At 28.1% G+C, this 25,560-nt stretch overlaps 7 protein-coding genes across 13 annotated transcripts; 3 read left to right on the forward strand and 4 right to left on the reverse strand.

Annotated features, from left to right (window-relative positions):
- The first annotated feature begins 1,665 nt into the window (after nt 1-1,665).
- Nucleotides 1,666-2,823, forward strand: LOC129610153 (60S ribosomal protein L14). Its single transcript, XM_055522558.1, has 4 exons — nt 1,666-1,689; nt 2,003-2,104; nt 2,309-2,503; nt 2,567-2,823. Exons 1-4 carry the CDS (start codon nt 1,687-1,689, stop codon nt 2,762-2,764), a joined length of 498 nt encoding a protein of 165 aa, XP_055378533.1. The 5' UTR covers nt 1,666-1,686; the 3' UTR covers nt 2,765-2,823.
- Nucleotides 2,824-2,825: 2 nt separating this feature from the next.
- Nucleotides 2,826-5,465, reverse strand: LOC129610152 (cytochrome P450 302a1, mitochondrial). The gene is made up of 7 exons (XM_055522557.1): nt 5,155-5,465; nt 4,854-5,088; nt 4,556-4,731; nt 4,306-4,414; nt 3,721-4,249; nt 3,082-3,276; nt 2,826-3,027 (listed from the first exon to the last, which is right to left on the reverse strand). Exons 1-7 carry the CDS (start codon nt 5,318-5,320, stop codon nt 2,917-2,919), a joined length of 1,521 nt encoding a protein of 506 aa, XP_055378532.1. The 5' UTR covers nt 5,321-5,465; the 3' UTR covers nt 2,826-2,916.
- A 293-nt stretch (nt 5,466-5,758) lies between these two features.
- LOC129610277 (F-box/LRR-repeat protein 2-like) lies at nt 5,759-8,317 on the reverse strand. 3 transcript variants are annotated; one of them, XM_055522799.1, is made up of 4 exons: nt 7,898-8,317; nt 6,609-7,844; nt 6,004-6,554; nt 5,759-5,855 (listed from the first exon to the last, which is right to left on the reverse strand). In XM_055522799.1, exons 1-3 carry the CDS (start codon nt 7,952-7,954, stop codon nt 6,015-6,017), a joined length of 1,833 nt encoding a protein of 610 aa, XP_055378774.1. In that variant the 5' UTR covers nt 7,955-8,317; the 3' UTR covers nt 5,759-5,855; nt 6,004-6,014. The 3 variants fall into 3 exon arrangements, with proteins under 3 accessions (XP_055378774.1, XP_055378773.1, XP_055378775.1); XM_055522798.1 differs by having other exon boundaries at nt 5,796-6,554; nt 7,898-8,316; XM_055522800.1 differs by having other exon boundaries at nt 5,796-6,554; nt 7,894-8,316.
- A 2,697-nt stretch (nt 8,318-11,014) lies between these two features.
- LOC129610251 (ATP-dependent DNA helicase DDX11) lies at nt 11,015-13,921 on the reverse strand. Its single transcript, XM_055522762.1, has 3 exons — nt 13,728-13,921; nt 12,237-13,655; nt 11,015-12,180 (listed from the first exon to the last, which is right to left on the reverse strand). Exons 1-3 carry the CDS (start codon nt 13,867-13,869, stop codon nt 11,180-11,182), a joined length of 2,562 nt encoding a protein of 853 aa, XP_055378737.1. The 5' UTR covers nt 13,870-13,921; the 3' UTR covers nt 11,015-11,179.
- Nucleotides 13,922-14,900: 979 nt separating this feature from the next.
- On the forward strand, nt 14,901-18,514 carry LOC129610361 (chromosome transmission fidelity protein 8 homolog). Its single transcript, XM_055522927.1, has 3 exons — nt 14,901-15,044; nt 17,963-18,092; nt 18,156-18,514. The coding sequence occupies exons 1-3, from the start codon at nt 15,025-15,027 to the stop codon at nt 18,453-18,455; spliced, it is 450 nt and encodes a 149-aa protein (XP_055378902.1). The 5' UTR covers nt 14,901-15,024; the 3' UTR covers nt 18,456-18,514.
- LOC129610357 (general transcription and DNA repair factor IIH helicase subunit XPB) lies at nt 15,030-17,877 on the forward strand. The gene is made up of 4 exons (XM_055522917.1): nt 15,030-15,044; nt 15,132-15,334; nt 15,387-16,046; nt 16,111-17,877. The coding sequence occupies exons 2-4, from the start codon at nt 15,283-15,285 to the stop codon at nt 17,790-17,792; spliced, it is 2,394 nt and encodes a 797-aa protein (XP_055378892.1). The 5' UTR covers nt 15,030-15,044; nt 15,132-15,282; the 3' UTR covers nt 17,793-17,877.
- Nucleotides 18,472-24,431, reverse strand: LOC129610358 (histone-lysine N-methyltransferase E(z)). 5 transcript variants are annotated; one of them, XM_055522918.1, is made up of 10 exons: nt 24,217-24,431; nt 23,986-24,116; nt 23,447-23,924; nt 23,220-23,380; nt 22,974-22,988; nt 22,155-22,199; nt 21,534-21,634; nt 21,195-21,375; nt 20,565-21,137; nt 19,884-20,472 (listed from the first exon to the last, which is right to left on the reverse strand). In XM_055522918.1, exons 1-10 carry the CDS (start codon nt 24,336-24,338, stop codon nt 20,063-20,065), a joined length of 2,217 nt encoding a protein of 738 aa, XP_055378893.1. In that variant the 5' UTR covers nt 24,339-24,431; the 3' UTR covers nt 19,884-20,062. The 5 variants fall into 5 exon arrangements, with proteins under 5 accessions (XP_055378897.1, XP_055378896.1, XP_055378893.1 ...); XM_055522919.1 differs by lacking the exon at nt 22,155-22,199; XM_055522920.1 differs by lacking the exons at nt 22,155-22,199; nt 22,974-22,988.
- Between the last annotated feature and the right edge of the window lie 1,129 nt (nt 24,432-25,560).

Below are 25,560 nucleotides of genomic sequence, written 5' to 3' on the forward strand. Positions count from 1 at the left end.
CATTATATTCTCAGTCTTCATTTTTTTAAATATTTCATCATTAAATACATGATCTTCAAATATTTCTATGAAAATTTTTCCAATAATTACACTTACTGATTATTTTAATAAAAGAAAATGTACTCCGTTGAAAATGCATCGTAAATGAACAAACCTTTAAGTATTATGAATTTGTTTAAAAATTTTTAAATGGAAAATATAGTTTTAGTTTAATAAAAATTATGCGCATATTTCTCAGGATTAGGAAATCAACATAATTATTTATCATGTGTATAATCTTTTACTGATTTTATCTGTACCAAAAATAATGCAAATTTGTTCAAAATAATACGAAGAATAGTATAATTTATTATTTAAAATAAACGAACACTTTCTGCGTTTATACGCAACTTGAAGCCGGCTTGACTTGAAATATTCAAGTCAAGTCGATCCGATAAAATTTTTAGCTTCACTTGAATATCGACCGCATATACACGAATTGAAAAATTAAAAATGACAAACTAATTCATATTACGTACGGGTGTATATGATTAACTTGAATGAAAATCGACCCCGCATATGCAGTCGATTTTCAAATCAAACTAAAAATATATCGAATTGGACTTGTAAATATCAAATCAAGTAACGGTTATATGAACTAAAAATTTTTTTTTGAAGTCGGCTTCAAGCTGCATATAAACGTAGTAATGTGTTTGGCATTTATTGTTTCAAACTTCTTTTTTGACATTTCTTTTTTTTTCAAATAAGCATACAGCGCCAATAGTTACTAGGAAGTGTAAGACGAACTAAAACACTATAATGATTGACATTTATATAGCATGTTCTTAACCCCTTGTCTTATTTGTGATATCTACATAAATTTTTAAAACTTATTGAATCAAATTTTAAAATTTAATATATTAATTAAAATATATACATACCTATATTATGTATAAAATATTCAAAATTTAAAAATAAAATATATTTAAAAAAAATAACATAAAATATTTAATTATAAGTATATCGTATTTTTTAGAAATCTTATATTTAGAAACGTAAATTTTAAATTAAAAAATTTTATTTCTGAATTTTTTTTTATATAAAAGATACATGATAAGGCTATTTCGCTAGCCAATAAAAATAATTTCAAAATCTGAAATGTACATTTTCTAACTTTAATAAGGCACCCACACAGTATTAAATATTATTAATTATTGTTAGTTCTACGTTTTTACGTCAAGTACGTCAAAATAAAATAACATCAAAGTGTTAATAAAATGAATTATCGAATATTTTTCAATTCCCTTTATCAAGTTCGCTTTACCAAGTCTCACATTTTCGATTTAGTTCTTTTTTAACTATATTTTCTAAATTTCCATCATTTAATTTTAAAGAAAAACGAATGTTTAAACTTGAAAAACTACAAAATCTAATTTGTTCTAATCTGAACAAATAATGGCAATGCGACTGCTTGCTGTTGCTTTGCTTTTAATTTGGCGTACTTCGCATAAATCAATGCATCGACATATTTGCGATCAAATCACAAAACCCCACTACTAACATAATGAACCACTGGATTTTCATCATTGATTTAATGACAAGAAATTGAATCTGACATAAAAACAGTCAAATTGCGGATATTTGTGTATTTGTCAAAAAATTCCCCATCGTATTTTCTTTTGATATTTTCTTTCTTTCCGGTCTAACATGGTAGGTTGAAGGATAGGAAAAATAAAAATTCAGTAAAAAAGTTTGCAAAATGGAGCGGATTTAAGTAATTTGTTTTTTTTTATAATTAAGGAATAAAAAAAAATGATCTATCTAAAAATTAATTTCAAAGAATTTTGGGAAATGAAAAATTTTTAATAAAAATTTTTCAAGCCACACGTGCAATGGGTTTTGTTTGCAAAATTTTACATTTGTTTTCATTTTATATTTAAGGGAGAAACCGTTTTCATTCTGCAATATAATCCATTTATTAAAAAAAGTTAAGGAAATGTTTAAAACCGTATTTTTATTTTAGCCATTCCAAAGGTTTGTGGAGACAGGCAGAATTGCCAAATGCTCAGCGGGTCCCTTGAAAGGGAGATTAGTAGCGATTGTTGATGTTATAGATCAAACAAAGGTAAGTTCTGTTTCTTTCAGTATATTCTTCAAAGTGAAATCAATTAAAGAATGATGATTACGTTACGTCTTGATAGGAAAGGCCATCTGATACAAACATGACGTTATTCGTTTCTCTGAAAGATTGAAAATATTAAACTTAAAAACGTCTATTATCAAGCTAGATTATTTGGTACTGTCTAATTGAGTGAAAATTCAATTTCAGGTATTGATTGATGGACCATTAACGGGAGTTCCACGTCAGGAATATAGACTAAATAACCTTCATTTAACGAAATTCCGTCTTAAGTTTCCTTATCACGCTCCAACAAGGGTTGTGAGAAAAATATGGAAAGATTTTAATGTTCGAGCTGAGTGGAAAAAAACAGCTTGGTCACAGAAAGCAGTTTCTATACGAAAGGTAATTTTTAAATTACGTAGTAGATTTTTGAAACACATTTAACCTTATTTAATTTTTATTTAGCGAACACAATTGAATGATTTTGATCGCTTTAAATTACGTTATGCTAAACGTCAACGCAATAAGCTTTTAACTATTGCTTTCAACTCATTGAAGAAGAGGACGAAATTCGATGGAACACCAATTAAGCTTAAGAATGATAAAGCAGTTAAGTTCAGAAAACTAAAAGATGAAAAGTTAGCTGCCAAAGCTAAAAAATAATTTTAGAACTTTTAAAACTGAAAATAACTTCAAATAAAAAACAAATTTCTTAAACTGTACTTTTTTATTTTTTTAATACATATAGAAATGTATAGATACATTCCTAAAATTTATTCTTAGTGAAATAGCTTTAACTGATCAATTTTTTTAACTCATCTAGGAATAAGCACAATTTTAACCGGTTGATCTGGTTTGTTTATTAGTAAAGTTTCAACGTCCATGAAATCCTTACCCATCCATTTGATTTCGTAGAGTCGCACAATCTAAAAACAATAATTTTAGAAAATGGAAATATCTTAAGTTTGTAGGTTGTTTACTCTCAGCAAAAATACAAGCATATTCTGTTCGGCCAATCTTCTAGCAATACAAGCTCTCATCCCATGGCCAAAGGGTAAAACTAAATAAGGGTTTATAACAGCTCTATTCATCCATCTTTCTGGAGAAAATTTAGCAGCATTTTCAAAATATTTTTCCAAACGGCTTGCTACCATATTTTGAGTCACTACTACTGTCTAACAAAAATTTATTTGAATTAAATACAATTCATACTTAAATAATATTTACTTCCTAAAGGAAAATACAAACATTAGTATTCTAAAAATTGCAGTAAACTTAGTTTTCCTATCGTGATTATTTTCTACTAGAAAAAATTATCTATATTAATGTTTAATTTAGATGTTACAGCAACAGCAACGATGTAAAGCAACAGTAAAAACGTTTCCATAACCCGTTTTTGAATAAAATAAAACTAACTACACATACTTATATGGGTTTTTTCTTAATTTCTAATTTAAAAGCTACTTAATATAATATCCATTTAAACTAAGCGCAGCTTTATCAAATTCAGACTTTCTTTCAAAAGTTATTCAACCTTATACCAAAAATCTACTACTAAAAGTTTAATTTTTTAAAGAATGTTTATGTACATATGTATGTACCTACAATATTAAACTTACATCTCTTGGTACGTTATAACCGCCTAAAACACAATTGGAATTAAGTATCCTTCCAACCCCCACCGAAATTGGATTGAGTCTAAAAACTTCTTTCAAAACTGCCCTTGCATAAGGAATTTTAGATTTTAAAATTTCTTCAGATATTGCATCACAAGGATTTTTTAAAATTGTTCTTGATTCATCTAACAATTTGTTTTGAGATTCCGGATTTTTTGCTAAATGGTATAAAGCAAAAGATGTGCTATAAGACGTTGTGTCTATACCAGCTAACAACATATCAGCGGTCATTCCAACAATATCGCTTAAATCTATATTTGGATTTTTCAAATATTGGTCTAGCAAGGACACCCGAGTTTTTACACCATTCACTTTAAAATTATCAGATTCATCGGAGTAAAATGATAATTTTTGGGATACTAACTCTACTGCTACACTTTCCATGTATTCCTGTGCTTTACGAAGCTTTCTATATGTTGGGGTTTCAAAATAACGCCAAAATTGAAATCCTTGATCTGTTGGAAGAATTGAACTTAAAACTGAAACAATTAATAAAAAAATGGTTATGAATAATTCATCGACCTGTACCTGTTAGTATCTTCCGCTGATTTTATTAATTTCGATGTTCGTGAATTTAAATTGTATTCGGAACTTGAAAAACTTCCTAAACGAACTCCAAATGTAAGAAGACATGTTACTAAAATGGGATCATAATTATTTTTTCACATTTCTGTTATATAATTAAATAATAAATTATGCATACAATATCGGTTTTTTTTTATGTATGTTCATACATACATATGCACAATATATTTTTCCGTTTTAGATTCAAACTTACATTCTAAATTTAGTCTTGCTAGTTCAGGAAGTATGTCAATTATTTCATCAGATTTTAAATTCATTATAAATTCTTTTGTAACATTATCGATATCAGGCAGAAAAGTACGTACGTTTTTCGGAATACTAAGTTCCTTTTGGAATTCAGAACGAATTCGCCACCATTCTGCTCCATTTCTGTAATAGGAAAAAATTTTACATGAATTATCACAACTACATAAAAAAGTTGTATTGATATGTGAATTTTTTTTTTTAATTATTATTTTCGAATTTAATATATTTTTGGTATGTATACCCACGTTGGTAATAAACCAGCAGATTTATACACATGCGGACGATCTTTTCTAAATTTTTCCAGTGCTAAATGTGATCTTCTTTGAGGATAATCTTTTTCATTCAGTACTACAGCAATGTCATTGGGGTCATAAAGCCATATAACAAAATTTCCAGGCACCATTTTTTCTTTAACTATAGATCCATATTTGATATATTTGTCCAAACTAGCTTCGTGAATTTTCAACCAGGAGTATTTTCCTAAATATCATTAACACGTACACAAATGAATTTAATATATAATAGAAAAACAATTAATTAACTTACCTATTCCTGGCAAATAATTAAAAATATTTCCTAAGCCTAAAGGACCGGATGGTCCCGGAATGTCTTCAAAACTTTTAGCATTCAATTTGCTGTTGTTTTTAATACCAGCAAAGCTAAATTTTCTTTTATGAAGAGAAAAGTTTTTTTTCGAGATTATTTTGAACATTATGTTTACCTACAAACATATGTATGTGCATATACTTTTCATAGAGTGCGAGTACAAAGTATAAGAATTAAACCATTGATAAAAAATAATGAATGGCTTATGACAGCTGATAGCACACCTACCGATCACTTAAATGAATTTTATCTCAACAGTAATTGATCAAATAAATCTTACTTTATTTAGTACCCACCTTTTATAAAAGTAGCTTTACAAATTCAAAGCTTTTAAGCTTTGAAAAGGTATTGTTGCAAAGTACAATTATTTATTAATTTTGGCTTTTATAATGCATTTATATAAACAATCATATATAAATATGAAGGTACCTACATTAATATTTCAGAGTAGTATTGAGCCATCTTACACAACAAAAGAAATTAAGAAACAAGCCTCAAATGCAAAATAAAAGAAATTATTCAAATAATTTTATATAATATATTTTGTAACATGTATTTACAAATAAATAAATTACGTAGAAATCAACATTTAAAATATTCGTTATATTAAAATATCAAAATATCACAACACCCCGTAAGAACTGCAAAAAAAAGTAAATATGTACATATATGCATACATACATATATATGCAAGAAACTTTAAATAATCTGAAAACTCAAGAAAATTTCTAAAGATTTCCTTACTTTTATGATATTCAAAAACAAATATGTAACAAATATACAATGTACCTTCGTACATGTTAATCTAATGTGCAACCGGCATATTTTAGTATCCTTAGTCTCTTTAGCTTTTGTTGTATAATGTCAATTGATTCTTGATTCAAATTTCGACAATATGATAAGTCTAAAATTTCAACAGATTTACAATTCGTAGTTAAACACTCTATTCCTTTAATTGATATTTGCTGACAATTAGATATATATAATTCTTTTAATTCATGAAATTTAATGCCATATTTAAGTGAAATATCCGATATTTTAGTACATCCGCTTAAATTCAGCAACTCTAGCCCTTTCAAGTTACCTATCGGTTTGCAGTCTGCAGAAATATCGATATTTATATTTTTATTTAATAATGAAACCATAGCTTTAGCCCTTTCAGCTTCCAAAACTATCTGTTGCTCGGCTTTAGATCTTAAAGAAATTTTTGTTAATTTATGCGATGTCGAAGGAATGGATTTATCAATGAATTCTTGATTCAGCGGTTCGCCATCATTGTGAATTATCAAGTTATCATCGATATAATTTAAATCGCATCCTGTTATTGCTCCATCCGTAATCTGCAATTGAAACTATTAAATATTTAAAATTTTTATTTTAACACAATTTTTTACTAAATGGCATGATTGCAAATTCAATTTTCTTAACAATACTTGATTTTTTATAATTGCAGCAAGTGATTTATCAGTAACTCCGTTACAACAGTTTCCAACATCAAAAACTCTTAAATTAGGTAAATTTTCCGAGCATTGAATGACACAATTTTCGTATAAATCAATTGAAGACAAATACAATTCATGTAAACTTTCGTTTTTTAAATTTACTAAGTTATCTTTAATACCATTACTAGAAATACCAACACAGTTCGATAAATCTAAAACTTTTATGCTTTTAATACCAGCTAATATTTTAGAGGTTTCATCGGTTAGTTTCCAGCAATGCCGAAGTTTTAATATTTGTAATTGAGATAAATCCTGAAGTAATCTTACACAAGAGTCATTAATACCTTCACAGTTCGATAAATCCAACTCCACAATATATATTTGATTGCAAATAAAACTTTGAAAACCATTCAAATTTAATTGTCTACAAGATTTAAGTATTAGTCGCTTTAATTGTAAACCTTTTACCATAGCTATTGTTGATAATGCTGCACCGTCAACTAATGTATCACTTAAATTTAAATAAGATATAGAATAAGCCTGTGATTCAATAGCCTTTACGATATACTTCAAGGTTAACAAATTTTCAGATGGAGTATTTTCTAAATTTTGAGGATAAAATCGTTTTTGTATTGCATGATGAAAGGCTATATTACAATCGGATAAGTTTAGGCTTTCAAGTTCGGACGTCATTTTTATTATTCTCATTAATATTGCATCTGATAAATAAGGGTTACTCTGTAAAGACAGCACTTTTAAATTTAACATATTTTTTTTTATCAGTACTCGATTTTCCTCAGATTCTAGAAACCTTCCCGCCATAAATAATGGTGAATTTTTTTCAACTACTAGTTCTGTTAAGTAGTTAAATTTACTTAAGATTGAACAAAATTGATTTTCAGTGATATCTAACGCTATTAATGCTACTTTCTTAATATGTTTTCCAATTATCTCAAAAAATTTTTCTGCTTGGCACAAAACTATATCTTTTAGTTCTAAATTTTCATATGGTATCATAGTATTTACAAAAAGTTCACCGGGATGTAATTCATCTGATAGACAAATTTTAGCAAAAACTATTTTTGCCTTTGAAAAATATTCGGCCGAAGCTTCAAACCAACGGTAACACACCATAGATGCAACACATTGATCTGTGTAGCACAGGTGGCTTAAAATTTTAAGTATTATCTAAAAATAAAAGTTTTAAAAATTTGAAATACTCATTTTGTTTACTTACCTACTTCTGTAGGTAAATCTGCAAAGCTAGGCTTTGATTCATCAAAATGATCTGAATCCATTTCATAGAACTATACTTTTAAACAGTTTAAAGATTTGTCCTAGAAATTGTTTAATTCAATGATGATTCTAACAGTGCGCGTGACTTAAAATTATGTATCGTGAATTTATTATTATTGCGCAATTGACAACTCAATAGTCCGATTTTTTCTTCCTAACATTACTCCCATTATGTTAACTTTTTCTTTTCAAATTAATACAGCAACTTAAAATTACAATATTTTGTTTACATATAAAAATAAGAAATATTTTGCAACAATTTTATAATTATTTATACGTTTATTAACATTATTAAGGTAACCCTACACGATACATTTTGATCGGTTGAGTTGGATATAAAGTTGAGTGGTTCCATATAAAACATGTATTTTAATTTCTCAACAATTTGTTTAGTCCTCGAATAACTTTTTTGACATTTTTAAAAATTTCTTTGGAGAACTTTCGAGTTTAGATTAAAATTTAGAAACGCAAATTCAGCACAAATTTTTTATATTTATATGTGCTGCAAAGTTTCATGTAAAATTTCAGTCTGATCAGACTTTATCGCAGATTTAAACTTAGACATTGTCGTATATGAAAATAGTACCTTAGATTAAACTACGACCAAGTCTGATGACTGTTCACATACTAGATTGAAATCATTTAACGGCATTCCGATTTTACGTCAAAATTTAATAACTTTGCTACAAAAATTAGAAGTAAAAAAGAAATCAACTGATCGTGGTTTAAAACAACGTAAAAAATCAATTCCGCCATTTTACCTTTACAATGGCCACACATTTATTCGACAAAATCTACGATAAAATTCAAAAAAAATTCTACGATAAAATCTACGAGGACTGTTTACATATCAGACTAATATTAGGTCCCTATGATATAAAACTTGAAAAACTTAAAAAAAAACTATAACATCATTTCTCGCAAAAAGAAAAATAATTCTCAATTAAAGAAAAGAACCAGACGGAAAAGTTGAAAAAACTTTTTAAAACTTTATAAAATATGTAAGAAACGTCATTTCGAAATTCAAAATTTAAAAACATTTATCGAACTTAAATAAATATTTTTTAGTTATACAAAAAAGCGAAAATTTTAATTTTGGATTATAAAAGCGTGAATTTCTTCGGAACCATGAAATAAAAGTTGTACAGTTTTGCCAAAATCGTAAAAAATGAAATAACTACTTCATTTTTGATATAAATATTTATTACTTCATTACATATTATCTTATTTGCTTCATACATATTATATTATTTGACAACTTTAAAATCTTGATGCATTGTTATTTAACTCGATTGGTAACTGCAATAAGAAAATTTTTTGTTTTATTTTAATTTATAAATTTCTACTCATTTAACAAAAGAGAATTAGTATTGGATCCATCCACTTTATCTTGTAAAAATTTTGCATTAACTAACAACATTAAAAAACACTGAAAGTTGAAAACCAACTGAAATAAAACAAGAAGCGTCGAAAAAATTTTTGATACACGATTTAACAAGTATTTCAGTGTTAACAACGTCGCGGACACTACAAAAAAATAAATTCTGAACATTTACTTTTTAACATTTCACAAGATGATACAAAATAAAGTGTCTGATACGTCATAGATGCAAATCTAAAGAAACCCTCAAAAATTAAAAAACAACATTTTTGTGAATCCATTTTTGTTTCCTTTTTAATTAAAAAGTTTTGAAAAAAAATTATTTTTTGGAAAGCTTTAAGATTTTAAAGGTTTTTAAAACGCTAAATTTTACTGTAGAAGTTAATTTTTTCATTTTTTCAAGTTAAAAAACTTCATAAAGTTTTTAGAAATTTGATATTTCAATTTAATGTGGTATAAACGTAATAATAAGAGTAAAAAACACATGTAACGATTAAATAAGTACGCACCTGTAGTGTTTTTTACTATTTTTAATTTTTTATTTTAACGAGTATAGAAAGATGAACACATTATTTTATTACATAGTAATTTATTATTTGTTTGTCGTAGACATTTTCCAGAAAATTGGATTTTAAATAAAATATTTTCAAGAAGGCTAGAAAACACGCATATTCGTCATATTGAATACGCATAAACGGCAATAAACTATTAGAATTACGCTTTCATATTTTCAATTAAGCTGGATTCATTGGTTCGTCGTTTTTGAGCTGAGTTATTTGTAGTCGAACTATTTTTTCACTTGATTCTTCATTGGTCGTCTGAAAAAAAGCTGATCGTTTTTTTTACTATGATGCATTTATTACTTTTTTGACAAGAATTATATGTAATTTTAGTAGTTCAGTATACGTAAATTTGACGTTTTAAAAAACTTCCGCACTAAAGTTGAAATTGATTCAACTTTTGGAGAGAGAGGAAAAAAGCTGTACTTTTAATAAAGAGAAAGTAAAATGCAACAGCTCGCGAAGAACCAGCTTTACTGTTATTTAACATTACTAAAAAGATGATTACATTACGACATTAAACAGCATCTTTTTACTTACTTCTTCTATGAAATGAGCTTTACGATATTGCATCGAAATATCGATTATTTAAAATATCAACGATATTCGATCAGTATTCTAAAATGGGTGACAGTATTCTCATATCAGTGTTTCAAATATGTTAAAGTTTCTTGTAAGGAGAATTTTATATTGAACATTATTTTATCAACATAAAATTGTTACATAAATTATAAAATCAAAAATATGTATTCTATTTTTAGTTGACTTTCGGAGCGGGAGTGTATACTGGAATGTATGTTACTCAAAATTATGATGTGAGTGTAAATATGTCCTATAGCTACACGGATTAGGATTAATTCCTTTATCTTTTATTTAATTTTGATGGCTTTCTGCTTTTGAGAGTATTTAATTGTTATTGTAATTAATTTTAGGTTCCCAAAGTTAACGACCCTGGAAAAATTGTAGACCACATAAAAGAGTTGATTGAACAGAAAAAAAAATGAGATTTAACTGAGATTTCCATATCTTACTCGTTTTTTACTTTTGTATTAACTTTTAAAGCATTTAACTAAATTTGATCTAAATTAAACAGTAACAAATAACAGTGAAAATGTAGAAAATACGGTAAAAAATAAAGACTTTATTTATCTTAAATGTTGCACAATGATTATCTTTTATTGTAGCACTAATACTATTTTAATATAATTTTCTGCTTTCCAGCTTCCAATTTTGTTCAATAATAATGTATAATTTGTATAATTTAGGTTTTCATATAATGTTCATACTTATTTTTTTTTTTTTTCAAAAAATTTTGCAATAGATTTGTGGATTTGAGCATAATTTTCCGGATGAATAAAACTTTCTAAAATCCATCCAGGTAATTTTTTTGTTATTCTGTCATTGCTATAACGCTGATCAACTAAAAGAACTACGGCATAGTCATTTATATGACGAATAGAACGCCCAATACATTGATTTACTGCTTTTAAACATAAGTTTTCGTAATATTCATTTCCAGCATTTTTACCTAATTTTTCATTTAGATATTTCATTTTTTCTTGCAACTCAAACGATGTTTTATTCGGATAAGGTAAACCGACAACCATAACACATCTACCTAATTCATCTGAAAAATTTAAACCTTCACTCAGTTTGCCTCCAACAACACTAATCATAAAAGCTCCGTTTCGCGTTCGATCCTTAATAGAGTTGGAATACTGCGTTAATAATTTTTCAACGGAATTATTCATACTGCTTTTTGTTTCCCGAAACACGAATTTTTTTTTTTCGATGACTGTAAGGTAATTATTCCGTTTTAAATAACTCCAAAAATTTTCTAAATAATCGTATGATGGAACAAAGCATACAATACCAGCCGGAATTATATTGCTAATGTTACAGATTGTTTGAGCAAGTTCTTGCTGCTGTTTCTCATTACACCTATTTTGGAAGTTGAACAAAAATTTTTGCCCTGATGGTCCTTCACTAACTGCAATAGGTAATATTGATTCTTTTGGAACAACGTGACCATATATGTGAATCTTTACTCTTTGCATGCATTTAGAAAATAATTGCTCAACTAAATCATTAACCGGTTGCATTGTGCCTCCTGCTATTATTATTGAACGACATTCTTCTACTAGGTCTTTAAAATGTCTCGAAGGATTCAAAAGAACAAATTTCATTGATGGATTTTTATTTCCTTCCGTAGTATAAGTTATAATTACACCTCCATCATCAGAACATTCTGTCAAACAGTCCAAAAATGATATTAAAGGGCGAATCACTAAAAAGACAATGTAAATAAATTTTGTTTTATTTTGTTATGCATAAAAAAATTACCGTTGCTGCTATGATAATTTGATAAATCGGTAGCTACCTTTTCTTTTGCGTTTTCACTGGTTCTATCTTTGCTGACATCAACTTCTCCCTCTATTTTCTTTAGCAAGCCTTTTATACCGCTAAATTTATTTTCACTTAGTTTTTCATTACAACTTTCGCCGCTTGCTATATAATTCTTAGCAAAGCTGTGGACTTTTTCTGCAAAATGAGAATTTTCACAAAATTTCAATATTTCAAATATATTTATGTTAAAAAAATCCCCTTCAGACATTAATTCATGAGTTTTTATCATCTTTGACTCGATTTTACTTTCCTCACACATTATTTTTATTAGTCTCTTTACAATAAAAATTATTTGATTAATTTTCAGTAAATTATTTGTACTAAATTTATTAAAATATCTTTCCTTATATTTTGTTAATTGAACTAAAGCGGAGTTCAATTGAATTAAGTCCACACCTGCACTGTAAATATTTGATAATGTGTCAAGTAAATTATGCGCTTCATCCACTATTACAATATTATTTTTAAGGGAAATTCCACTTTGTAACCGTGTTGAGCGGTGAAATAAAATTTGGTAAGGCAACATTATAACTTGAGCGTCTTCAATTGCTAGTCTACTTGAATAATATGGACATGCATTTTCTTTTTTCGCTTCCAAAATCAAATCCTCAATGTCGAAAATTTCAGATATACTGGAATCTTTAAGATTTGTGATTCGTTTATTATTTTTAAAAAGACATTTTTTTATTTTAGCTGTTCGAGCTTTTTTTTTAGGAGGAGAGACAGATGTTTGTGTCTTAGGTTTCGATGCTCTTTGCATTTCAAGACATTTTTCGTTTATGAGATGCACAGAATTTAATTTGCAGACACTTTCATTAATACACAAATTTTGTCTAGAAGCCAATGAAATACACCGAATTCTATTTTCATTACTAATTCGTTTGATTTCACGAACTACTTGTGAAAGCTGTGAATGTGTTCTGCTACAATAAAATATTTTAATATCTAGTTGAGTATCATCTTTTTCAATTTCTTTGCTGTCGACATGACTGTCTGAATCTGACGTTTCTGAATCTTCAGAAATTTCTATATCTCCGACTTTTTTCTTTGAATTTTTTTCCTGTATGTTATCAGAATCAAAGTTTTCTTTATCTAGTACTTTTTCTATGATATTTCTAATTTTTTCAGTTTTTTCGTTTAAAATTTTGTTTGTTTTGATTAAATTGGCCAGTCTACCCTTTTCCTGTAGAATCCGAGATTGCGTTTCTATCCAATCTGTGCTTGAAATACTTTCCAGTATTTCAATGTCTGTTTTTGACTTTACTATTTGCTCTTGAATTTCATTCTTGACTAAATTTTCGTGGTCAACTAACCATTTTATACTGGATGCTGTCAAAGTTAAACTTTTACCAGTACCTAAAATTTTGTTAAATACATTTCATCAGCTCAATGTTAATTCTAGTGCTCAGGATTAAAAATATTAATTACCTGTTGGACTTTCAAATATTCCTATTTGCTTATTTTCTAAAATTGAATATAAAGATTTCATAAGCTCATTTTGAATTTTATAAGGTTCAAATGGAAATTCGAAGTTTTCTGGAATTATTAATTTACTTTTTGGAGAAAACATTTAAAATTTTTGAATGTTTCAATCTGCTCGAAAAATTGAGCGCGGTTTTGGGGCTTTTGGGCTAAAACAATAAATTTAAATTTGTATCATGTACTAAATACTAAAGCTCATGCCATAGACATAGTAGACTAGACTGGCATAATATAAAAAATATTTTACACCCAAAATTAAAAAACAGCTGAGTTTTCATTTTTAGATGCTACTGGAATACTTAAAAACTAAAAGAAATTTTTAAGTATAAAATTTTAAGCCGAGATCCACTCCAACAATACTTGCAAAATTAAATTCTGGATTTTCATATTATAATGATTATTTTTTTCAATATGTAATGTATACAAATATTTTATGCACCCACTTTGTTTACCATGGATTTTATTTTAATTTTAGTAAATGTTTTACTATGTTTAAATGCCTATAAAATTGAAGGTATAATAATTACAAACATTCCAGAAAGGATATTAAATAAAAATGTGTCCTGGCAAATCATAGATATTTTCTAATAAAATTAATTATTGAAAAATATTTGATAGTAAAACTTTTTCATCTTACTGAAAATAAAACAGAACTTTCAGATTTTAGTATAAAGAACTTTCAAAAGACTAAAGCTTTTTGGCTTATAAAAAAATACTTTTTATACTTCTTTTTTAATTCTATATTTTTATTTAAAATCAATTTTTCCAAATCTGTTTTCGTGCATGTGATTTGTTTTTATATTTAGTTTTTGTTTGATTTTAAAATAATGAGTTCTGCTTAAATTTAATTTTTCAAACGAAAGATATTTAAATTATTATAAAAATATTTTATTTTTACTTGAAAAAAAATGTTCACCTACAATTTACGCATGTAGAGGCCAAAAAAATTAAATAAACACGCTCCTGTTACGAATTTAACAATGGTTGGAACAAAGAAATAGACAACTTACAAGAAAGAATTTGACTTTATTGTTTCTTTTAGCATTTCCAATTCGTTGACATTAACCATCTATTTAAACTTCATGTAATCTATGATTTGCAGAGCACAAAACAGAGAAAGTAAACTAGACAGTGTCTTATTATAAACATTTCATGAATTAGAAATAAAAACAAAAAACACGAATATATTGGACATACATATTTGTATAATTAATTAAGTCTTATAAAAAGAATATTTAGTGTCATGCCGATTGTAATAAAAATGTAAGTGTTATTTTTTTGAAATTTATAATTTTAAAATACACATATACATTTGTGGAGGGAAAATATATATCCTTTTTAAAATACTAGTTGAAAAAGTCGTGTTGATCAGCTGATATATGCTTGTTGTGCTTGCTGTCAGCTGTCAAACGTTAGTAATTTTTTGCAGTAAAAGTATTGTGTTTCATTTTAAAAAAATTAATTATTGCAAAAGAAAAAAAATTAAATAAATTAAAAAAAAATGGGGCCACCAAAGAAGATGAAGAAGGATTACAAATCAAGCGATAAATTTGGTAATTTACTAAATGAAAAGTGCTTGTGATGTGAAAACTTTTAATTTTTTAGGAAAAAAGCGCAGAGCGGAAGATGAAGCGTATTCTCAGCTAGTGGAGGAAACCGATACTGATTCTGTATCTGAAAGTGATGGAGTTCCAGGTGCAGCATCAAAAAGTGCAGAAAAGAACGATGACGGGGTTCAGGAAGATGAATATGGAGCAAAAGATTATAGATCGCAAATGCAATTAAAATTAGACCATTTCAACAGACCTTTATGGGTAGCACCAAATGGGCATATATTTCTGGAATCATTTTCTCCAGTATATAAACATGCACATGATTTTTTAATAGCAATTTCAGAGCCTGTGTGTAGACCTGAACATATTCATGAATATAAACTAACCGCATACAGTTTATATGCAGCGGTATCTGTGGGGCTTCAAACAGAAGATATAATTGAGTATTTGAAAAGATTGAGTAAAACCACAATTCCTTTTGGAATAATCGAGTTTATTAAGTTGTGTACTTTATCCTATGGAAAGGTCAAACTAGTTTTAAAACACAATCGATATTTTATAGAAAGTCCACATCCAGAAATACTGCAAAAACTTTTAAAAGATCCTGTCATACAACAATGTCGATTAAAACGAGTTGAAGACGAAAATTCTGAAACTTTAATTTCTGATGCTATAGATAAAAAAAACATTCCTAATTTTGGTCAAAAACCTGGTAAATAAATTTATAATATGCACATGTAAATATCAATAAAGTTCAATAAAAAATAAAATTTTAGGAAATGGTTTACCAGCAGAAGCGAATGGCAGAGACAAACCTGAAGGTCAAACTGCGGTTCCAGATGATATAACAAATTTTTATGAAAAAATTGATAAAGATGATGAGGACGAAGATGAATTGAATGTTAATACTGTGTCATTCGAAGTAAATCAAGAAAAAATTGAAGTGATTCAAAAGCGGTGTATTGAAATTGAACATCCCTTACTAGCTGAATATGATTTCCGAAATGACACAGTTAATGCAGATATAAATATTGATCTTAAACCAAATGCAGTACTGCGTCCATATCAAGAAAAGTCATTACGTAAAATGTTTGGTAATGGAAGAGCCCGTTCTGGGGTTATTGTATTACCTTGTGGGGCTGGTAAATCGTTAGTTGGTGTTACAGCATGTTGCACAGTACGAAAAAGGGCTCTTGTACTTTGTAATAGTGGGGTATCGGTTGAACAGTGGAAACAACAATTTAAAATGTGGTCAACTGCTGATGATAGCATGATTTGTCGTTTCACTTCCGAGGCAAAAGATAAACCAATGGGCTGCGGTATTTTGGTAACTACATATTCTATGATAACTCATACTCAAAAACGAAGTTGGGAAGCAGAGCAAACAATGCGTTGGTTACAAGAACAGGAATGGGGTATCATGGTTTTAGATGAAGTGCACACTATTCCAGCAAAAATGTTCAGGCGAGTTTTAACTATTGTCCAAAGTCATTGTAAATTAGGTTTAACTGCTACATTACTTCGAGAAGATGACAAAATTGCTGATTTGAATTTTTTAATTGGTCCAAAGCTATATGAAGCTAATTGGTTGGAATTGCAAAAAAAAGGATATATAGCTCGTGTACAATGCGCGGAAGTATGGTGTCCAATGTCACCAGAATTTTACAGAGAATATTTAACAACAAAAACATCAAAGAAGATGCTTTTATATGTTATGAATCCTTCAAAATTTAGAAGTTGCCAATTTTTAATAAAATATCATGAGAATCGTGGTGATAAGACAATTGTTTTTAGTGATAATGTGTTTGCTTTAAAGCATTATGCTATAAAAATGAATAAGCCATTTATATATGGTCCAACATCACAAAACGAACGTATTCAAATTTTGCAAAATTTTAAGTACAACACAAAAGTTAATACAATATTTGTATCGAAAGTAGCTGACACTAGTTTTGATTTACCAGAAGCAAATGTACTGATTCAAATTTCTTCCCATGGTGGCTCTAGAAGACAAGAAGCTCAACGTCTCGGTCGTATTTTACGTGCAAAAAAGGGGGCTATTGCAGAAGAATACAATGCATTTTTCTACACTTTAGTTTCTCAAGACACTATGGAAATGAGTTATTCAAGAAAGCGACAACGATTTTTAATTAATCAAGGTTACAGCTATAAAGTTATTACACATTTGGCAGGAATGGAGAATGATCCGGATTTATATTATAAAACCCGAGAAGAGCAAGGTCAATTACTTCAGCAAGTTTTAGCGGCATCAGATATTGATTGTGAAGATGAAAAGTTGCCAGGTGAATCTGGATTTAGGAACATGGCTAGCGGCTCGAGTACATCAAGGCGTGCGGGAGGCTTGTCCTCAATTTCGGGGGCTGACGACGCTGTTTATTACGAAAAGAAAAATAGAAGTAATCATACTCACCCGTTGTTTAAGAAGTTCAGAGGATAGTTTAAAAATGATAAACTTCTACTTAATATTTAGTTATGTTCTTATTACGTTTTTACTAAATAAAATTATGATTTTCAATATATCACTTTTTGTTTTTCATTTTATCGCTAAATAACAATTAAAATTGTTTTTCTCACATTGTATTCATACTTCAAATATATTTTCTTTAGGCCCTCCCAAAGTAACGGTATAGCTGAATGGGCAATTGTAGAAATTCAAGGTGACTTAGAAGTCCGATCTGATGAATTAATGAATAGTCAGTTTATTGGAGACCTTTATTATAACAAATACGGGCAACCTGTAAATTACAAATGCTTAATTTTTATAAAGTTTATGAATATAATTAACGTGGTTGATTTCCAGATATTTATAATTGGACATCACATATTGCAAGGGCGAGAGCAGAAAATGGATAAGCCACTTGCAGTTCTGGAAAAATCAAAGACAAACCACGGTCTTTATTTAGATGAAACGGCTCAAGAAATTGATGAAAGTATTTTTAATGGAACAACTCCAGATCGAACCATATTGGATTCTACAATTGCTTTAGAAAATAAATCAAAGCAAAGAACGGAGTATTCAGTTAAAGCAATTGTAACAAAAAAATTAATTTTTAAATCAAGACCCAAGCCAATTATAGCCAATGTTGCAAAACATCATTAGAAAAAAAAAATATTAATAATTTTAACAAAAGTTTATTTTGAAAATAAAATAAATTTCCTTCAAAAAAAAAACATTCTAAAATTCATTGTTTTTTTCAATTTCTTTAACAGAGAAAAAAATATATAAACTGATTAACAATAAGAAAAATTGGCATCATTTTATTTGGGAACAAACTTCAATTGCTTGGTCAAGCCATAACGGTAATCAAAAAACAATTCTTCACCTTCCTCTATAAATCTTTTAGAAAAAATCCCGACGCGATGATCACCATTCACCATTTTGATTTTTGCATAGCAATTTGGATTTGTTGAATGATTAATAAAACGAACTTTATTCCCTTTACGTGTTGCATCCACTACATATTCACAATTTAAATTAAACAAATAACTGCATTTTATTTGGTCGTACGATTTTCCGCGTCTTTCAGCTTCGTTTTGTGATATCAACTCACCACAATACTCCATTATGAATTCATCCTTTTTAATACCGTACTTTAAAAAACATCCCCAACCATGAACTCCTGATCGTGATATGATAACTTCTTTACCTTTAATTTGAAAAAAATCAATTTTGTTGAAAAACGGTAGCGATTTTCACATGAAAACGGGGGCCACAAATACTTAAAATAAATTTCGAAAAAAAAGAAAACTTACGGAGGTTCCTCTGAATAGAAATATTTCTGCAAGCTATTAGCGATATATCCTGTTTCCAAGAACCGCAAGTTTTACACAAATCAGGATCACATTCTCTCAAAGCACCAAAACAAAGGCAACTTCTATTATTGCAAATTCCTTTGCAACGACACCCTGGAAAACGATTAAAACAGTCAATGCTGCAATTACAAAATTTTTCACAAAAATTGAAGGAATTTAAGCAGCTGCAGTTTTTTTTGGTACATTTTCCTATGTGATTACAAGGGATGTATTCATGGACAGATTTGTTTTTTCTCCCCTTGTGAATCATTCCAAGATTGTACAAAACTTGTCGGTAAGTTCTTCTCTTAATCACTGGATATTTCAATTTTTCATTATATTTTGATAATTCTTCAGCACAATTCTCAGCATATTTATATATTTCCTTACATGATTTTGTTCTTAACGCAACAGAAAAGTAACAGTAATTTTTAAGATAAATTGGATACAGAGCATGAAATAATGACTGCTCAGATCCCGTCCAGATTTCTTTGAAATTACTCCAGGTTTTCCATATTTTGCTCTTTTCCCGTTCAATCATAAAGCAATCGTCTCCACATGGAATGTCAGAACATTTCAAAGGTAAATGTATTAAACGGTTTGATGTCTCCAACAAATCACTTCGTGTCTCTGAAATGAATTTATTGTGCATTTGTAATCATTCATAGTTTCCTATTGGTTTTAGTTTTCGTGAAAAAAGGCTTTTAATTAAAGAAAAGTAGATTAAAAGAAAATATTTAAAAATATAAAGCAAATATATTTAATATTACATAAAATTCAAAAGTACAATGAATTAATAAATATGAATTATAAAATCCTGACATTCTACGAAAACAAATTAAAAATGAAATTATGTATATGAACAATGACAAAAAATTCATTCAATTCGCCACCAGTTCCAATTATGATTTCTAATTAGACGATTTCCATTTCTCTTTCAATTCCAACAAATTTCAACTGTTCCGTTGGTCCATATCGATAGTCAAAGAACAATTCCTCCCCGGGTTGTATAGCTCTTTTAGCAAATATTCCAATACGGTGATCTCCATTGACCATCATAACTTTTGCGTAGCAATTAGGACTTATAGAATGATTTGCAAAACGAATTTTATTTCCTTTACGTGTCGCATCAACAACAAAGTCATTGTTCAAATTAAACAGAAAACTGCACATGTATTTGTCGTAAACTTTTCCACGTCGGTCGGCTTCGTCCTGCGAAATAATCTCTCCGCAATATTCTGATATGAACTCATTTTTTTGGGCACTGTCTTTCAAAAATATTCCCCAGCCAGCTATGTCTGACGGAGCCATCAACAAATGTTTATCTACATGGATAGAAAATAAATAGAAAATACTTTTATATTTCACAATATTGTAATATAAAATAACAGTGATAATAAAGTAATTAATAACTTACGCATTCCTCTTTGGACACTGACATTCTTACAGTTAATTTTCGTCAAATTAAATTGGCTAGCTCCACAAAAATGGCATAAATCTGGATCGCATTCACGTACAGCTAAATAGCACGGACATTGTTTGGTATTACATTGAGCTTTGCAACGGCAACCAGGAAAGCGGTTTGCGCAATCACTTTTACAATTACAAAATTTCTCACAAAAATTTGATGATTTCATACATGGACAATTTTTATCACATTGGCCTTCATGATCACATGGACTGAAATTATAAACATGATTCGAACTTGTGTCTTTTTTAGATACATTGAATAATTTTCGACAATGTTGAGACCATGCGCGGTATTTTTTTTTCTTTTTTCTAGGTGGGGTATAATCAATTCGTAAATCTTCAATCGAAAAATCGAATGCTTCTTTTTGACTGAATTCATAAACTTGTTGACAAGTTTTCGTCATAATTGCTTGTGCTATTACACAATAATTATTTAAAAAAACCTTGTGCAATGCTCTAAATAATGACTGATCAGCACCAGTCCATACGCAATTTGAGTTAGTTGTATTCATCATTCCAGCTAAAACATAACAAGTTACACTAATTAATATTGATGAACTATTATTAAATTATGTACCCATAATGGAATTAATTTCTGCAGAAGAAGCTGAACAACCCGTTTCTTCTTTATTTTCGTTTTGAAAATCTTTACTATATTGGCTATTACTGTCGTTACTATCTTCACTACTTGCTTCATTTCCAGAATAAACTAAAGGAATCTTTTTATTATCCGCAGCTAGCTTTTCTTTCATACCATCCTTGAAAAATTAGTAAAACAATTTTATTCAAAATATTTGAAGAATACAAAGAAAAAACTGAATTATATTTATTTACATATGTATATAAATTTTTTTAAAGACAAAAAATTTTGTTAATACTCACTGCGATCTACAAATTAATTGTGCGTGCTACTTACCAATAACATATAACAAGCTAAACCACAAGGATCTGCAGATGGTTTTAATTCAGGAAAACGACGTTTTTGCAAATTTGGTCCTGGATGGCAAGCTTGTAATCCTAGTTTACAGAATATATATAACATAAGTTTAGAAAAACATTCGTTTTTAATATTCTTAAGAACGAAAAATTAACTTGCTGAGGAAGTAATGAATATAGTTAAAACACACCAATTAAAATAACAATGCCTGATTTTGTTATTGAGATTTAAATTAACAATACTACGTGTAATAAATATTGCATTAGCTAAATTAATTATTAATTAAATTATATTTCTTTATGATATGCAAATAGTAACAATTAAAAACTTTTCTTATGGAAATCTTTCTTTATATTAACGTTAAATAGTAAGACTTTGTATTAAGAAAATAATGGAAAAAGGAGAGAGTAAATATGTAACCGATTTATAAATAATTTTGCTTACAATACAGGCATCATTATAATATTTAAGCAACACCAACTGCAAAAGAAAATAGGGTATCCTTACAATATTCCAGAATTTTTTTTTAATTTACAATTGTAAAATCAAATACATGTAAAAAAGGATTCTAATAAATTTTAATTTTCAATCTTAATTTACCAATCCGCTGAACATTATTAAGTCCATTGGAATTCGTTGAAATTTCTGAATAATAAATATATATAAAGAAAAAATACAGTGAATTATATATTAAATATATATGTTTTAATATTATTTGAATTTTATCATGAATTTTCATATCTTTTAAATGTATTTTTTATCATGAAATGATCAAAAATGAATGAGTGATAATTAATTTTTTTCAATTTGAAAATTAATACTAGAAGAATGTAAAATCATGCTATTCATTTTTTTTATAGTTTATATTATATTTTAAGTAAAACTTCAATATTAATAAAAAAGTAAAATTAAAAAAAAAGCCAAAAACCAACTTTTCAAAGTTCTTAAACCAATTTTCCCACCATTGCTTCGTAGGTAAAAAATTAATATTTTTATATTGGCTACATAATTATGTATATTCTCCTTCATACATATTATGTAACTAACGTATGTACACTTTCATACTCAATATATGTACCAACATCCAATTAAAATAATAAATTAATATAATATGCACTTTTAAATAAACTTTTAAAGTTTGCGTCATTTTTTCCAGATTTTTTTTATCTAAATTGAAAATTAATTGTTTGGATGAGTTTTTGACATTAGTAAAATATCCCTAATTTTTATTTTGTAAAATGAAGGTGAAAAATGATTTTTTTATAATATTAGAGGTGTTAGCATGAATTTGAGGTGCAAAGAAGTTGAAATAATAAATAAGAAAAAAAAAAACTTCGATAATGCATAGGTAAGAAATTTTGTTGATGGTAGATGCAAATTATATTAACATTTACATAATATTATTGACCAAAAACTCACCGGGTATTTGGTGACCTTTATCATATACGTTAATGATAAACATGAAATTTTATATTCGATTAATTTTGAAAATTTTGTAAATGTTTTTTATATTTTTATAAAAGTTGAATATTTAAATTTTATTGTTGCATTTTTAAATATTTTTAATAAAACGGGAAAAGAAAAAAAAAAATAGAATATTTGATTTAGTATGTACTGTACCTAGTTATGTATAGATCGTATTCAATAAAATATCCTAATACTTACGATGTAAGAAGCAGTCATATTTGAAACATCTTCGGCAAAATAAGGTGTGAAATGAATGCAAAGTTTGTTCTCGTGAAACACTTTCCGCTTTTGGTCCATCAATGTTTGGTGTACATTCTTGTGGACGTTCTGGATCTTGTCTTTCAGTTAATTCAATATACCTGCATTAAAATCAATATAAAAGATTTAATTTTACTAAAAATTAAGACAACTTTTTACAAAATTACTTTTCTTTTAATTCTTCAGGAGTACCTCTATCCGGAAAATTACTGCTAATCGTATGAAATATAATCGGTTGCGGAAATGGTAATTTGTCGGCTTTAACTAATATATTTTCTTCTTTTACTTCGATTTCTTTTTCGACATTCAGTGTTTCTGGAGTATCTGCATTTGTTTTAATTGGTGAATTTTGTCCGTTGTCCTCCTTGGAACAGTAAGGTATTAAAGCATGCACCAATTCTACAAATATGGAATCATCCATAAAAGAGAGATCCTTTTCAGCATGAACTTTTCCATCATAATTTTTAATAAGTTCTTCAATAAATTTCCCATCTTGGTCTAAAACTTCATCGCCCATATATGGAATGTTATGTAGAACTGTTTCATCTTCAACCATAAAATTTTGTTGTATGGGTGCCCAGGTATACATTGTAGGAATCGGAGTTACGGAGTACATAACTCGAATTGGAATTCTCTGAATTTCACCTAAAATTTTATAAGTGGTTGAGATAATGCAGGTGATATTTAAAACTACAAAAACTTTTACCATCGCTACCAGACACTTCAGTTTTTTTCATACAATCTTCGTGAGGTAACTTTATTGGTTGAGGATCCCAAACAACATCATTTTCTTGCATTCTATCATATTCCTCTTCCAGTGTTTTCGTCATTTTTATCCTTTATATTGCAAATATTCAAACAATTACATAGATTATTTTCCTCATTAATATGCGTATTGCGGATATACACATGTGTTGGTATATAGACGCGTACTTACCAATTATTACTCCAGGCTACTTTGACTTCATCAGCTCTTTTAATTCGTTTTTGATGCCGTATTTTCATATATTCAGATTTCACTCTTCTTTTCCACTCCGCTGTTACTTTAATATCAGTCATTTTTTATTATTTCTTTATAAATGTCTTTATTTATTTACAAAATGTAGTTTCAAATGATTTTAAAATTTGCTAAGATTTTAGCGCGCCATAGTTTTTTTTAGTTTGTATTAGAGGTGGAGAACTATCTATGGCACTATTGATACTATCGATAGTTTTCAACTATCGATTTTTTAAAGTCGATATAATAGTATCGTCAGATAAACATCAATTCTTGTCAAGTATTAATAAATTTTGAATTTTATGAATTCCATAACATTATTTTCGTATGTGTACACATTAATTTGAAAATCAGTGAAATTTGAAATTTTTTTTTTTTTTATTTCTATGTTATTTCTATAGACGTGAAGTGAAGATTCCTTTTTTGGAATGAACCAGTGAAAAAATTTGCTAGTTCTGTCAAAGTTGAAGTTTAACAGACAACATGTGGTTCTAATGCCGAATTTAACCGAACTTTTACATAAGCGAGTTATTGGCCTAACTGTTTCAATGTAATCAATAATTTTACTAATATTCTAAAATATTTCAACTTGCCAGTTTATTGGCAACCGACAAAAATTTTTTTTTGCTTAATAAAATGAAAAGTTAACAAAATAAAAATATTTATTAAATGATAAAAATATTTTAAGTTAATATTATGCACATTGCAATGCTTGTGTGAGTCGCTAATAAATCTAATTACAGTTGATATTTTTCAAATATTATCATTTATATATGTATGTACTGTTTTATTCATTTGAAGTTTGGTTATAATAACATTGTCATGTATATAACACTATGACAAGTTTCTACATAAATTAAATGCACGCCACTGGTACATTATGCTATACAAAAAGTTGAGTTACAAAACTATTGATAATCGGGGTAGTTTTGCAACAATATATCGATGGTGCAATATATCGATAGTTGTACATCACTAGTTTGTAGGTATGCCAGAAAATATGATTGATGGTCACTTCCCACAAAATGTCATTGGTTTTTGTTATTACAGATTCAATTCCTTCTAAAATCGAAACAATTTGAAAACCGTTAATTATGGCAATATGACATTTAAATCGTAATTACTCCGGTTTAGACAAAATATTTTAGACGAGTTAAATAATATGTTGGTTGAGTTGAGGTCACTTCCGGCAAAAATATGATTTTCTTACTGTAAGTTTAAATAAGATCATAACTTAGTTCCTAACTTTTCGCATTAATATTTTAATAATTCTTTTGAGTTTAA

This window comes from Condylostylus longicornis, unplaced genomic scaffold, assembly GCF_029603195.1.
Source record: "Condylostylus longicornis isolate FDR11 unplaced genomic scaffold, ASM2960319v2 ptg000044l, whole genome shotgun sequence".
Taxonomy (NCBI): domain Eukaryota; kingdom Metazoa; phylum Arthropoda; class Insecta; order Diptera; family Dolichopodidae; genus Condylostylus; species Condylostylus longicornis.